Below are 15,368 nucleotides of genomic sequence, written 5' to 3' on the forward strand. Positions count from 1 at the left end.
TATATATATATATATATATATATATATATATATATATATATATACATGTGAACCTGTCAGACTGAGTTCAGGGTATGAATGTAAACATTAAATAAAGCTGCCCGGCGGCGCCTTCTCTAATATTCATAAACACATCCTGACACAGCTGAAATAAACAATATAAACTTTATTATAACACGTTACAGAAAGTACAACATATAAACTCAAACACATTTAATCGTTTTATTGCTTATTTGATTAATTTCGAACCTGTTTCCCGGTCAGGCGCATGCGCAGACAGCTGTGCGGGGTCCTGCTCTGTGCGTGCAGGGTGAGCAGATTGTTTGTTACACCTACTAACTGTCACATCTTCAGTGTTTAAACCTGTTTTTATTCATCAGAAGCAGATTTAACTGTCTCTCTCTGGTTCATGTTGAAGGATCGATCATCGTGCGTCACCAACACGGATTTACTCACGTTGTTTGTTACGTAACGAGCTGAAAATCAACGTCAGGTGAGTTAGCATTAGCGGCTATCTGTCTGTTTAATGCTACATTGTAACAGTTTATAACGTCATTAAATGTTAATTAATTAAACTGATCAATTAGCTGAAGTTTGGCGGGAGTTTGGGTTCATTAAGCTTCTTTAAATCAGATGAAATAGAAAGTAAAGCTGCTCAGTTATAAACATAAAGCTCTGAATGATTCCTGCTCTGCTTCATAAACACTAACTTCTGATTTAAAAGCAGCTGTGAAAACAACATTTCTACATCTGAACTTTAATAAAAGCAAAAGTCTTAATGAGATTAATGATCCTGATCCACTGGAAGTCTGTTATTGATCAGCAGTTAGTTTAGTTACTATAGAAACACAATGAAACAGTATTTTATATGTTAGTTGAACTTAGAGAATCACTTCTGCTTTCTTTGTTTCACAGCTGAAATATGAACATTAGTCTGTTTTGATAGTTTGTTTGGAACATTTATTAACTGCTGATATTTATTTCCTGAGCTTTGTGTCCGTAGTTAAATTATTAAAGCATGAAAACTATTATAGTTATAACCTCTTAATGTTCTCAGAGTGAAACCAGAATGATGCTTTTGAATTAGAGCAGGGAGGTCAAACATGAGGCCCGTGGGCCAGAACCGGCCCGCTGAGGAGTCCAATCCGGCCCACTTTCCTTCCTTCCATTTTTCCATCCACCTTTTCTCTCTCTCTCTCTCTCTTCCTTCCATCTTTTCTTCCTGTCTTGTCTTCCTTCCTTTCCTTCCTTCTTCCTCCCTTCCTTCCTTCCTCCTTCCCTTCCCTTCCCTTCCCTTCCCTCCCTCCCTTCCTTCCTTCCTTCCTTCCTTCTTCCTCCCTTCCTTCCTCCCTTCCTTCCCTCCCTTCATTCTTCCTCCCTTCCTCCCTCCTTTCCTTCCTTACGTTTTTTTAATGATCCGGCCCACATGAGATCAAATTGGGCTGTTTGTGGCCCTTGAATGAAGATTATTGTGATGATGATGGTGATGATGATGGTGATGATGATGGTGATGATGATGATGATGATGGTTTCAGGTGAGGCGTCCTCTCGGCCTCCAGCTTCTTCTTCGTTGGTGGATCATGGAGCTGGCCTACGTGTGTGAGTGGGAGAAACGTCCCAAAAGTACACACTGTCCGTCCATCCCGTTAGTCTGCTCCTGGTCCTGCAGGAACCTGGTGGCCTTCACCACGGACCTGAAGAACGAGGACGATGATAAAGGTAACACACACATACACACACACACACATACACACACACACACACACACACACACACACACACACACACACACACACACACACACACATACATATACACATATATACATACTCACTCACACACACATACACACACACACACATACACACACACATACACACACACACACACACATACACACACACAAACAAACACACACATATACACACACACACACACACACACATACACACACACACACACCCCTACATTAAACCTGTGTGTGTGTTTCAGAGGTCAGTCACATGATCCACATCATTGACACCGAGCACCCATGGGACGTCTATTCCATCAACTCTGGACATGCTGAGGTCATTTCCTGTCTGGAGTGGGACCAATCAGGTGAGAGATGTTCTACCTGCTGCAGGTGTGAGTCTGTGTTCACGTGTGTTTACACATGTGATGTCATCATGTCTATTCTAACTGTGTGTGTGTGTGTGTGTGTGTGTGTGTGTGTGTGTGTGTGTGTGTGTGTGTGTGTGTGTGTGTGTGTGTGTGTGTGTGTGTGTAGGTTCCAGGCTGCTCTCTGCAGACGGGGACGGGCAGATTAAATGTTGGTCCATGTCGGATCACCTGGTGAACAGCTGGGTGAGCAACCTGTCGTCTTCTCTGGACGGAGATCCGATCGTTGCTCTGAGCTGGTTGCACAACGGAGTCAAGCTGGCGCTGCACGTGGAGATGGTAACATACCTGTAGAATATTACATACCTGTAGAAGATTACATACATGTAGAATATTACATACATGTAGAATATTACATACATGTAGAAGATTACATACATGTAGAAGATTACATACATGTAGAATATTACATACATGTAGAAGATTACATACATGTAGAATATTACATACATGTAGAAGATTACATACATGTAGAATATTACATACATGTTAAATCTGGTGTCACATATTCTTCACACGTTCTTCCTCTTCGTTCAGTCGGGTTCTACGAACTTCGGGGAGAAGTTCTCTCGGGTGAAGTTCTCTCCGTCTCTGACGCTGTTTGGCGGGAAGCCGATGGAGGGCTGGCTGGCGGTGACGGTGAGCGGTTTGGTGACGGTGTCGCTGCTGAAGCCGGGCGGCGCTCTGCTCACCGCCAGCGAGAGTCTGTGCCGGCTGCGAGGACGCGTGGCGCTGGCCGACATCGCCTTCACCGGCGGAGGGAACATCGTGGTGGCGGCGACCGACGGCAGCAGCTCCTCGCCCGTCCAGTTCTACAAGGTCAGAACCAAAAGAACACTGATTATCTCCTCCGGGTTCTCCAGAGGAACCTTCAGAACGTTCTACATTAACGTGTCTGTGTTCAGGTGGTGGTGAGCGTGGTGAGCGAGAAGTGCCGCATCGACACCGAGCTGTTACCGTCGCTGTTCCTGCGATGCACCACCGACCCGCTGAGGAGGGAGAAGTACCCCGCCGTCACTCACCTCAAGTTCCTGACCCGGGAGAACTCTGAGCAGGTAACAGGAGAACTCTGAGCAGGTAACAGGAGAACTCTGAGCAGGTTAGAGGAGAACTCTGAGCAGGTTAGAGGAGAACTCTGAGCAGGTTAGAGGAGAACTCTGAGCAGGTAACAGGAGAACCTGTGGAACCAGCCACCAGGGAAGGTTCTGTGTTTCAGTGGTATCAGGATCAGTTTCAGAGACCTGAGAACGTGTAGAACATGTAGAATAAAGCGGGGAGTCGGTCAGCTGTAGAACCCTGCAGAACCTGACAGGAAGTGTGTGTGTGTGTGTGTCGTAGGTTCTGCTGTGTGCGTCCAATCAGAGTGGGAGCATCGTGGAGTGCTGGTCTCTGAGGAAGGAGGGACTTCCTGTCAACAACATCTTCCAACATCGATCGCCAGTCGGTAAGAACATTAGAACCCGTTAGAACCGGGCTGAAACCTGTCGCTGTGTCACACCTGTGTTCTGTTGACCTCTGACCTCTGACCCGTCTCAGTGGGGGAGAAGCAGCCGACCATCCTGAAGTGGAGGATTCTCACCACCACCAACGATCTGGAGCGAGTGTCGGCCGTCGCTCTGCCGAAACTGCCGATCTCCATCTCCAACACCGACCTGAAGGTGGCGTCAGATACCAAGTTCTGCCCCGGACTCGGTGAGGAGAACCGTACCTGCATCACACCTGCATCACACCTGACATCATCACACCTGTATCACACCTGACATCATCACACCTGTATCACACCTGCATCACACCTGACAACATCACACCTGTATCACACCTGCATCACACCTGCATCACACCTGACATCATCACACCTGCATCACACCTGCATCACACCTGCATCACACCTGACATCATCACACCTGACTGCATCACACCTGCATCACACCTGTATCACATCTGACATCATCACACCTGACAACATCACACCTGACATCATCACACATTCATCATCATTATTGTGAAGCAAACACCTCCTGAAATGAGACACTGAAACTCACAACAAAACTAAATGTTTAATGTTATCAAACGAAGACAGACATCGTCCCTCCTCTCTGATCAGGACACATTCTCAGAGCCTCATTTCACTTTATTAATATCAATCTCCACATTCAACACAGCGCTCCCATTAAAGCAGCAATGCAGCCAGCAAGCATGCAGCAGCTCGAGATTCATGAAGGACAAACAAACAGACAGATTCTTGTTTTACACACAGAGATAAACTGTTTCCTGTTCTCTGTTCTCAGGTCTGGCTCTGGCCTTCCATGACGGCAGTATCCAGATCCTGCACCGCCTGTCCCTCCACACGATGGGGGTTTTCTACGGTTCCTCGTCCTCCTCTGGAACCGGCCAGCGGCCCGGAGACGAGTCCGCTATCAAACGCCAGAGAACCGGAGGCCCTGCTCTCCACTTCAAGGCTCTGCAGTTCTCCTGGACGTCACTGGCTCTGGCTGGAGTGGACAACCACGGCAAGGTGAGGACACCTGAACGCATCATCACACCTGCACACCTGAACTCATCATTACACATGAACGCATCATCACACCTGAACTCATCATCACACCTGAACACCTGAATTCATCATCAAACTTATTATCTCCTGAAACTAAAATCCTTTTATGAAGTTTGACTGAAGCTATAATTAAAGGATCAGGTTTTAAGGTGTTTGTGTTTTTCCGTCCTCAGCTCCACATGCTGCGTGTGTCGCCCTCTATGGGCCAGGTGCTGGAGATGAACACCACGCTGCGCCACCTGCTGTTCCTGCTGGAGTACTGCATGGTGACGGGCTACGACTGGTGGGACGTCCTGCTGCACGTTCAGCCCACCATGGTCCACAACCTGGTGGAGAAGCTTCACGAGGAATACATGAGGCAGAACCAGGCGCTGCAGCAGGTCAGCAGGCGAAGGGTTAATCAGTTTGATCAGCTGATTGTTTCTGCGTCGAATTTTCACGACACTTTTATGTATTTTTTATTGGTTGACAGTCGATATTTAAGATTTTTAAAAAAGGAAAGAAATGACACGTCTCAAAGATAAAATTCACATTCAAGTTAAATTCACATCAGGCACTTCAGCTCTTTACAGTTTATTTTATTTCCTAACACTTCAACTGACATTTCTATCACTTTTATCTCTTTAAATATCAGTTCAGCTGCTATCAGCTGACAGTGTAGCTGCTCACACGGCTTAAACCTGAAACTCATAGACTGTATATAGGAAATGGACGTAACATCCGTGACGTCACCCATTGGTTTGTGGACTGCTGCTCGGAGGCCAATAGTATCGGATCTGAGCAGCGCCATCTTGAACATTTCAGGTGCATGCTGGGAAAAATAAAAACATGGATTCTACTTATATGGGCATCAGGAGGAGCATGAGGCGCCCTCCTGAACCTGTGAACCAATCAACCTGTCAATCACCACGTAGCCACGCCCTAATGCATACCCTGCTTTATCGTCACATATAAAATCAGGGAGGCCAAAATGTCCCAAATGAACATCATACTGCATTGAAGAAGGCTTTAAACTAGCGATTGAGACCATAAACACATTTTGAAAACGTTTACTGAGGTTAAAAATCAAGTGAGAAGTTGGTGAATTCTCCATTGACTTGTATAGAGACGGAAGTCCTTTTGACACCAAAACGGTCGCCCCCTGGTGGCCTTTTGATAGAATGCAGTTTTAAGTTACTTCCGCGTTGGCCTCATTTCAGAGGACCAGAACTCCCCGCCTGGTTGAAACACATTTTTAAATATTTTCACCTCTGAATCCTTCAACTCTTCCAGTGAATCATATTTAGTGAAACTTCAACGCCTTTACATGCTTTCACCTCACATGCAATCATCAGACATCTCACCTGTTCTCACCTGTGATGCAGAATGAAGGAAGTACACTTGAATCTGCAGGTTGCTGATGTTCTCAGTGATGTGTGTTTCAGGTTCTGGCGACGCGCATCGTGGCGGTGAAAGCGTCTCTGTGCAAACTGTCGACGGCGACGGCGGCTCGAGCCTGCGACTTCCACGCCAAACTGCTGCTCATCGCCATCAGCTCCACCTTAAAGTCTCTGCTGAGGCCGCACGTCCTCAACACACCTGACAAAAGTCCAGGTGACCGACTGACCGAGATCTGCGCCAAGAACACAGATGCAGGTGAGAGAGACAGCACAGGTAACATACTAACACAGGTGAGAGGACAGCACAGGTAGCATACTGACACAGGTGAGAGGACAGCACAGGTGAGAGGACAGCACAGGTAACATAATGACACAGGTGAGAGGACAGCACAGGTGAGAGGACAGCACAGGTAACATAATGACACAGGTGAGAGGACAGCACAGGTAGCATACTGACACAGGTGAGAGGACAGCACAGGTGAGAGGACAGCACAGGTAACATAATGACACAGGTGAGAGGACAGCACAGGTAGCATACTGACACAGGTGAGAGGACAGCACAGGTGAGAGGACAGCACAGGTAACATAATGACACAGGTGAGAGGACAGCACAGGTAACATACTGACACAGGTGAGAGGACAGCACAGGTAACATACTGACACAGGTGAGAGGACAGCACAGGTGAGAGGACAGCACAGGTAACATAATGACACAGGTGAGAGGACAGCACAGGTGAGAGAGACAGCACAGGTAACATACTGACACAGGTGAGAGGACAGCACAGGTAACACACTGACACAGGAGAGAGGGAAGCACAAGTAACATACTAACACAGGTGAGAGGACAGCACAGGTGAGAGGGAAGCACAGGTAACATACTAACACAGGTGAGAGGACAGCACAGGTAACATACTGACACAGGTGAGAGGACAGCACAGGTAACATACTGACACAGGTGAGAGGACCGCACAGGTAACACACTGACACAGGAGAGAGGGAAGCACAAGTAACATACTGACACAGGTGAGAGGACAGCACAGGTAACATACTGACACAGGTGAGGACAGCACAGGTAACATACTGACACAGGTGAGAGGACAGCACAGGTGAGAGGACAGTACAGGTAACATACTAACACAGGTGAGAGGACAGCACAGGTAACAATTGTGTGATTGTGTTTGATTATTGATCGATGTGTTTCAGATATTGATAAGGTGATGATTAATCTGAAGACGGAGGAGTTTGTGTTGGACGGTCCTCCCCTGCAGTCCCTGCAGCAGCTCATCCAATGGGTGGGAGACTTTGTCCTCTACCTGCTCGCCAACCTGCCCAACCAGGTGAGACCATAGACTGTATATCTATCTGTCCATCTTGAACATTTCAGGTGCATGCTGGGAAAAATAAAAACATGGATTCTACTTATATGGGCATCAGGAGGAGCATGAGGCGCCCTCCTGAACCTGTGAACCAATCAACCTGTCAATCACCACGTAGCCACGCCCTAATGCATACCCTGCTTTATCGTCACATATAAAATCAGGGAGGCCAAAATGTCCCAAATGAACATCATACTGCATTGAAGAAGGCTTTAAACTAGCGATTGAGACCATAAACACATTTTGAAAACGTTTACTGAGGTTAGAAATCAAGTGAGAAGTTGGTGAATTCTCCATTGACTTGTATAGAGACGGAAGTCCTTTTGACACCAAAACGGTCGCCCCCTGGTGGCCTTTTGATAGAATGCAGTTTTAAGTTACTTCATCGTTGGCCTCATTGCAGAGGACCGGAACTCCCCACCTGGTCCAGACCAGGAGGCAGAGCTGAACTCTTCCATTAGAGCAGTTACATATAGAAACCGTGTCTGTCTCTAAACATAATAAATCAGCTGTGAATAGAAGAGGAGTTATTCACATCTAACAAAGATTAACACTTTTTTAGACCTGCTCTGAGTGAAAAGTGTTCTGTTGGGTTTTGGAGCTAAATATAAATAACAATGATTTGCTTTGTCATGTCAGAGGACCTGTTAAACTTTGGTTCTGGTTCTGTCCCGCAGGGCTCAATGGTCCGGCCGGGGTTCGGCTTCATGAGGGACGGAGCGTCTCTGGGGATGCTGAGAGAGATGCTGGTGATGATCCGGATCTGGGGTCTGCTGAAGCCCGGCTGCCTGCCCACGTTCACCGCTACATCTGACAACCAGGACAGCATGCAGCTGCTGTTCAGACTGCTCACCAAGCTGTGGCTCTGCTGTAAGAACCACACACAACCCAACAGAACCACACAGAACCAAACACAACCCAACAGAACCAGACACAACCAAACAGAGCCCCTGTTGAGCTGTGGTGGAAGTATAGTAACAAAAAGACTTTGCTACTAAAAACACTGAAACGTTGAAACATAGAAGATGAAGATTTGACTGAAGCTTCATATCAACTTTTAACCCTCCTGTTGTCCTCGAGTCAAGGAAAGAAGGAGGGAGGAAGGAAAGAAGGGAGGAAGAAGGAAGGAAAGGAGGGAAGGGAGGAAGGAAGGAAGGAAGGAAGGGAGGAAGGAAGAGAGAAACAGGGAAGGAAAGGAGGGAAGGGAAAAGGAAAGGAGGGAGGAAGGACAGAGGGAAGGAGGGAGGGAGGAAAGAAGGAAGGAGGGAGGGAGGAAAGAAGGAAGGAGGGAGGGAGGGAGGGAGAAAGGAAAAGAGGAAGGGCGGAAGAAAGAAAGTCCTCCATCACTTCCATTGTAAACATTATGAAGGGATCTTCTAATGGTCAGTATGAACAGGAGGAATCATTACAGTAAACATGATGAAGGGATCTTCTAATGGTCAGTATGAACAGGAGGAATCATTACAGTAAACATGATGAAGGGATCTTCTAATGGTCAGTATGAACAGGAGGAATCATTACAGTAAACATGATGAAGGGATCTTCTAATGGTCAGTATGAACAGGAGGAATCATTACAGTAAACATGATGAAGGGATCTTCTAATGGTCAGTATGAACAGGAGGAATCATTACAGTAAACATGATGAAGGGATCTTCTAATGGTCAGTATGAACAGGAGGAATCATTACAGTAAACATGATGAAGGGATCTTCTTATGGTCAGTATGAACAGGAGGAATCATTACAGTAAACATGATGAAGGGATCTTCTAATGGTCAGTATGAACAGGAGGAATCATTACAGTAAACATGATGAAGGGATCTTCTAATGGTCAGTATGAACAGGAGGAATCATTACAGTAAACACACTGACTGCTACTTTAGGTTTCAGACTCACTGGTCCTTTAAGTAAACTGATTACTTGACTATCATGTATAAGATAAACCTGGTTTCTGTTGTTAGTTTAGTGGATTAGAGACGTTTGTCTTGTAGAAGCTGATTTTCTGTTGCATGAAACCAGGTTTGTGTTCAGCCTGCAGAACCTCACCTGTCCAACTCAGACTAAATCTGGAACTGGCACAAAGGGTCTGATCTACTAAAGGTCTGCGTGTGTAGAAACGTGCAAACTTCACATCACCTGCAAAAAATATGCAAGCTGATCTACTAACGCAGCGCACTGAGGTTTGCATCTTTCAACTGTGCAAGATGATAAAAACTGTCTCTATAAATAATAAGTTTGAAGGGCAGGTGTTAACCAGCTGTTACCATGGAGACGGGGAGACGGAGACACAATGAGACTTTGTCACTAATACTCTCCCATATGTGGGTTTTTCTTGTAATATTAGTTTTTGTTATAACTCAGTATATTAGTTAACCTCTTCCACTAGAACCTGATCACATTTCATTTTGCAGCTTTCTGCTCGTCCAAACTCTCCATTGAGACACACCTGTCTGCACCTGTTTTCATTTACAGTTATTCTCAGTAGATCAGCTGAATAACGCACAAAGTTCCCACTGTTTGGGATCTTAGTGAATCAGACCTTAAGAGTCTAAGTAAGTCAGAGTTTGTTTGTCTGTGTGGAAAAAGCAGCAGCAGTGTCCTCTTTCTGTCTCTAACCTCTCAGAGAGCCACTCCTAGAAATACTCTGCATGTTCACAGCCAGGTGACCTCAGTATGTAAACATGTTCAGCTAGAAGACCTCTAACCTGGTTTCTGTGAGTAACCTGCAGCTAATGATGGCTGCTTTATAAAAGGGTTGCAGGTTTGGGTGGAGGTCTGTGGTTGGTTCTGTAGAAACACAGAAATGGCACATTTATACCACACACACACACGCACAGACGCACGCACACACACACACACACACAGACAGACACACACACACGCACAGACACACACACCAAACCAAGCTGTTTCCATTCAGCAGGTGAAGGTGTAACATTTCCCGCTGATAATAATGATTATATAACTGACTGTTTGATTTAAGACAGTTTTTAAAAAAGTTAACTCGTCCTTTTAATGATCTAATATGACACACACACACACACACACACACACACACACACACACACAGAGACAGACACACACACACACACGCATGGAGACAGACAGACACACACACACACACACACACACACACACACAGAGACACACACACACACACATGGAGACAGACACACACACACACACAGACAGACACACACATAGAGACAGACACACACACACAGACAGACACACACACACATAGACACAGACACACACACACATGGAGACAGACACACACACACACACACATAGAGACAGACACACACACACATGGAGACAGACACACACACACACACAGACAGACACACACACACATGGAGACAGACACACACACACAGACAGACACACACACACATAGACACAGACACACACACACATGGAGACAGACACACACACACACACACATAGAGACAGACACACACACACATGGAGACAGACACACACACACACACACACAGAGACAGACACACACACACATGGAGACAGACACACACACACACACACATGGAGACAGACACACACACACACACACACATGGAGACAGACACACACACACACACACACATAGAGACAGACACACACACACATGGAGACAGACACACACACACACACACATAGAGACAGACACACACACACATGGAGACAGACACACACACACACACACATAGAGACAGACACACACACACATGGAGACAGACACACACACACACACACACACAGACAGACACACACACACATGGAGACAGACACACACACACATGGAGACAGACACACACACACATAGAGACAGACACACACACACATGGAGACAGACACACACACACACACACATAGAGACAGACACACACACACATGGAGACAGACACACACACACACACACACACAGACAGACACACACATAGAGACAGACACACACACACACACACACACACACAGAGACAGACACACACACATAGAGACAGACAGACACACACACACACACACACACACACACATAGAGACAGACACACACACAGACTCACTGAGGGAGAAATGATTTTTACTTTGTGTTGATACCTTTACTGCAGAAATGATCTCAGTTCATCATGTTGGTTTTATATTAATGTGTGTGTGTGTGTGTTTGTTTGTGTGTCTCTCTCTGTGTGTGTGTGTGTGTGTGTGTGTGTGTGTGTGTGTGTGTGTGTGTGTGTGTGTGTGTGTGTGTGTGTGTGTGTGTGTGTGTGTGTGTGTGTGTGTGTGTGTGTGTGTGTGTGTGTGCGCAGCCCGGGAGGACGGCCCCCCCCAGGACCCTGATGAGAGTCTGATAGATGAGTGCTGCCTGCTGCCCAGTCAGCTGCTGGTTCCCAGTATGGAGTGGCTCCCAGTGAACGACGGCGTCATCGTGAAGCTGCAGGGCAAACATCCGCTCAGGCTGCAGTTTGGAAAAGCTTCGTCTCTGCCCGGCGCCGGCTCCACCGCTCCGCTGGAGGTGTTCACCAGGTAACACACACCTGTACCTGCACACACACACACACCTGTACCTACACACACAAACACACACACACACACACACCTGCACACACACATACACACACCTATACCTACACACACCTGTACCTGCACACACACCTATACCTACACACACACACCTGTACCTGCACACACACACCTGTACCTGCACACACACACACACACACACACACACACACACACACACACACACACACACACACACACCTATACCTACACACACCTATACCTACACACACCTGTACCTGCACACACACCTATACCTACACACACACACCTGTACCTGCACACACAAACCTGTACCTGCACACACACACACACCTGCACACACACATACACACACCTATACCTACACACACCTGTACCTGCACACACACCTATACCTACACACACACACACCTGTACCTGCACACACACACCTGTACCTGCACACACACACCTGTACCTGCACACACACACACACACACCACGCACAACATTTAACAATAAAACACTGCTGATAACATCTGTTTAATATACAATCTGTGTGTCTGTCTCTCTGTGTGTGTGTGTGTGTGTGCGTGCGCGCGCGTGCGTGTGTGTGTGTGTGTGTCTCTGTGTGTGTGTGCGTGTGTGTGTAGGAGTCCGGGCTCTCAGAAGATGGATAACCTGCGTTGTGTTCATATGGGCGTTTGTCCGACTGAAGAAAGCAAAGCCTGCACCAGGTGAGTTTACAGGAAGTGATGTCACCAAAGTGTGTTTATGTCTTAGTGATAATAAGTGTTGGGTTACCAAAAGTAAGACTGAATGCTCCTGAAAATGTCAAATGGTGTAACCACAAAAGAATGATAAATATTACATATTTTATCACATACAGTGTATTTAAGTGGACTTATACTAATAATGACTTCATTTAAAACATGTAAATGGTTCCTGGTCTCCATGGTTACCCAGAGTAAAGTAATATGTAGAACAATTGTATTCCATTAGCTTTATTTAATATAAAGTTATAATGTAAGATCATGCCAAACTAGTTGATATGGTGTTTTATTGACAATTTACTGTTTTTAAGCAAGTTGAATTATTTGGTGCTGCGTTCAGGGAACATGAGGAACAGTAAATGTTGTGCTGCGTTCAGGGAACATGAGGAATAGTAAATGTTGTGCTGCGTTCAGGTGCGGCTGCGTGACGATGCTTCGATCTCCCAACAAAACCAACGCTATGAAGCAGTGGGAGCAGCGCTGGATCAAAAACTGTCTGTGTGGAGGTCTGTGGAGGAGGATCCCCCCCATCCTCACCTGAACACACACACACACACACACACACACACACAGTCTGCAGTTACACTGATCAGAGCCTCGTCTTCAGGCTGAGATGATAGAAGCAACATGAATGATCCGGTCCGGCTGTCTGTGCATATTAGTGCACGTGAGCGTGCACGTGAGCATGCACGTGAGTTCCTTCATGTGTTTCCAACATGGCGGCTGCGTCACAAACATTAAACATATTTGTGAAAGTGTTCATTCAGGAGCTGTTTTCTTTCTTTTTTAACTTATTAACTAAAGGACATTAGTTTGGTTCTGAGCTGTTTGGCTGCAGAGACACCTGGTGGCTGAATGTTGGTACTACACCTTTAAGATTAGGATCCTCACAGCAGGCTGAGAGCTTCACACGGAACCAACTACTACTAAAACCTGAACCCAAATGAAATTGATTGATTTGCAGTTGATCAGATAATGATCCTCTTCCTCCTCTTCCTCATATCTTCATCACTTCTGACTGAAATGAAACTTTCTGATATTTTTCAGCTTCTTTCTTTTCTTCTTCTTTATGTTGCGTGTTGTTTTCCTCACGCTGACAGTCTGATTCATTTAGGCTCAGTCTGATCTACAGTAACATCAATCAATAATCACTGATTCCACTCAGAGATGAATTATAAACACTGGAGATGAATCATTTCAGGTTTAAGGTCCGAACACGTTTAGAGACGTTATTAATGTGATCGATCGTTAGGAGACGAGGCTCCGATCAGTCTGATTAAACTGATTAATCTGATCAATCTGATTAACCTGATTCTGGTTTTTAGTGAATCAGGTTTGTTTTGTTTCTACCTGTAAATACATTTTTCTTCGTTTTTTTATGTCATTTTTTAAATAAAACTGTCAAAAAAATAAACATTGAGTTTGTTTTTTGTTTGATTCTCTGACTGAAGCTCCGTGATGTTTATTTAACATCCTGACTGTTGGTTTAATGAAGTCTGAACTTTAAGATCAGTGAAGCAGTCAGGAGGGATTTATTACTCACAGAAACATTTTTAGTTTTGACTCATTAAAAATCAGATTTAGTGACATTTGAAGCTTAAAGTTGAGTCTTGAGTGGAAGATGACTCAGAGTGTCTGCTGGGAAAGTCCTGGACACTTTATAACTGAGAGAAGTTTCTCTTTCTGAACCTAAAATAAAACTAAAACTGAGCTGTAAAATATTTCAGGTATTAAAATCCTAAAAAATCCTCCTCAGGTTTTATTCTGGTTTAAATCCAGCTGATTAAACTGCAGCCTTTAAAGTTTAATCTGTACAGTTTATTACATTTAAATCAATAAACACAAGAATTCAAACTTTACCTTCAACTCTAATTAATCTTAATATTTTTCATTATGGTTCCTTCAGTTCATACATTTTATATTTTTATATATTTTAGTTTATAAGTCAACTTAATATTATTTAGTGCAGATGTAGAATTTTATTTATTTGATAAATTATCTCCTTTGAATGATTTGAATGAATAATTGATGATTATTATTATTATTGATAAATCTCTTGTTATGAATGTAGATTTTATGAATCACCATGATTAGTCATGTTTTAGTTTTTATGGAAATGTTTCTAAAGAAAAACCAAAAAACCCACAAAAAAAACACCTGCAGCTCAAACAGGAAACCAGTAGTTTATAAAAGCATCAACAGAGACGACCCAATCAGACCAATCAGCAGTCAGCCTCAGTGAGTATGCTTTATTTATTCTGAGGTATTTTATCTAATGTTAAAGAAATATTGATTATTTAAAGCCAACAGTCTCAAACTTGGGTTTTAAGATGAACGGTGATTTTAAATGAGTGCTGTGGTGAAGTCCAGCTTGTTTTATATCAGACAGCAAAGGTGAAGCACTTTGAAACAGTAACCCATCCATGCCTTCATCATGTCGGCTGGATCACTGTAATGCACTTTATTTTGGAGTCAGTGAGTCCGCTCGCCTCTTAACTGGAACGTAAGAGAGAGAGAGACCTGTCCTCCCTCCACTGGCTGTCTGTGCATCTTAGAGTCCTTCTTAAGATTCTTTTATTTGTTTTTAAATCTTTAAATAGTCTGGCTC

The 15,368-nt window shown here is 44.8% G+C and overlaps 1 protein-coding gene across 1 annotated transcript; it reads left to right on the forward strand.

Moving 5' to 3' along the window:
• The first annotated feature begins 360 nt into the window (after positions 1-360).
• Positions 361-14,145, forward strand: med16 (mediator complex subunit 16). The gene is made up of 16 exons (XM_062415009.1): positions 361-493; positions 1,536-1,719; positions 1,993-2,100; positions 2,270-2,439; positions 2,698-2,979; positions 3,066-3,215; positions 3,499-3,604; positions 3,697-3,852; positions 4,449-4,675; positions 4,888-5,094; positions 6,139-6,349; positions 7,297-7,430; positions 8,147-8,339; positions 11,774-11,990; positions 12,641-12,724; positions 13,175-14,145. The coding sequence occupies exons 2-16, from the start codon at positions 1,581-1,583 to the stop codon at positions 13,299-13,301; spliced, it is 2,511 nt and encodes an 836-aa protein (XP_062270993.1). The 5' UTR covers positions 361-493; positions 1,536-1,580; the 3' UTR covers positions 13,302-14,145.
• Positions 14,146-15,368: the final 1,223 nt, after the last annotated feature.

This window comes from Scomber scombrus, unplaced genomic scaffold, assembly GCF_963691925.1.
Source record: "Scomber scombrus unplaced genomic scaffold, fScoSco1.1 SCAFFOLD_285, whole genome shotgun sequence".
NCBI classification, from domain to species: domain Eukaryota; kingdom Metazoa; phylum Chordata; class Actinopteri; order Scombriformes; family Scombridae; genus Scomber; species Scomber scombrus.

Bases quoted from the DNA above. Each gene is read 5' to 3' on its own strand.
- med16 (XM_062415009.1), top strand. From the start codon at position 1,581: ATGGAGCTGGCCTACGTGTGTGAGTGGGAGAAACGTCCCAAAAGTACA. The intron at 1,720-1,992 runs GTAACACACACA...TGTGTGTTTCAG, and splicing joins GAACGAGGACGATGATAAAG to AGGTCAGTCACATGATCCAC. The intron at 7,431-8,146 runs GTGAGACCATAG...TCTGTCCCGCAG, and splicing joins TCGCCAACCTGCCCAACCAG to GGCTCAATGGTCCGGCCGGG.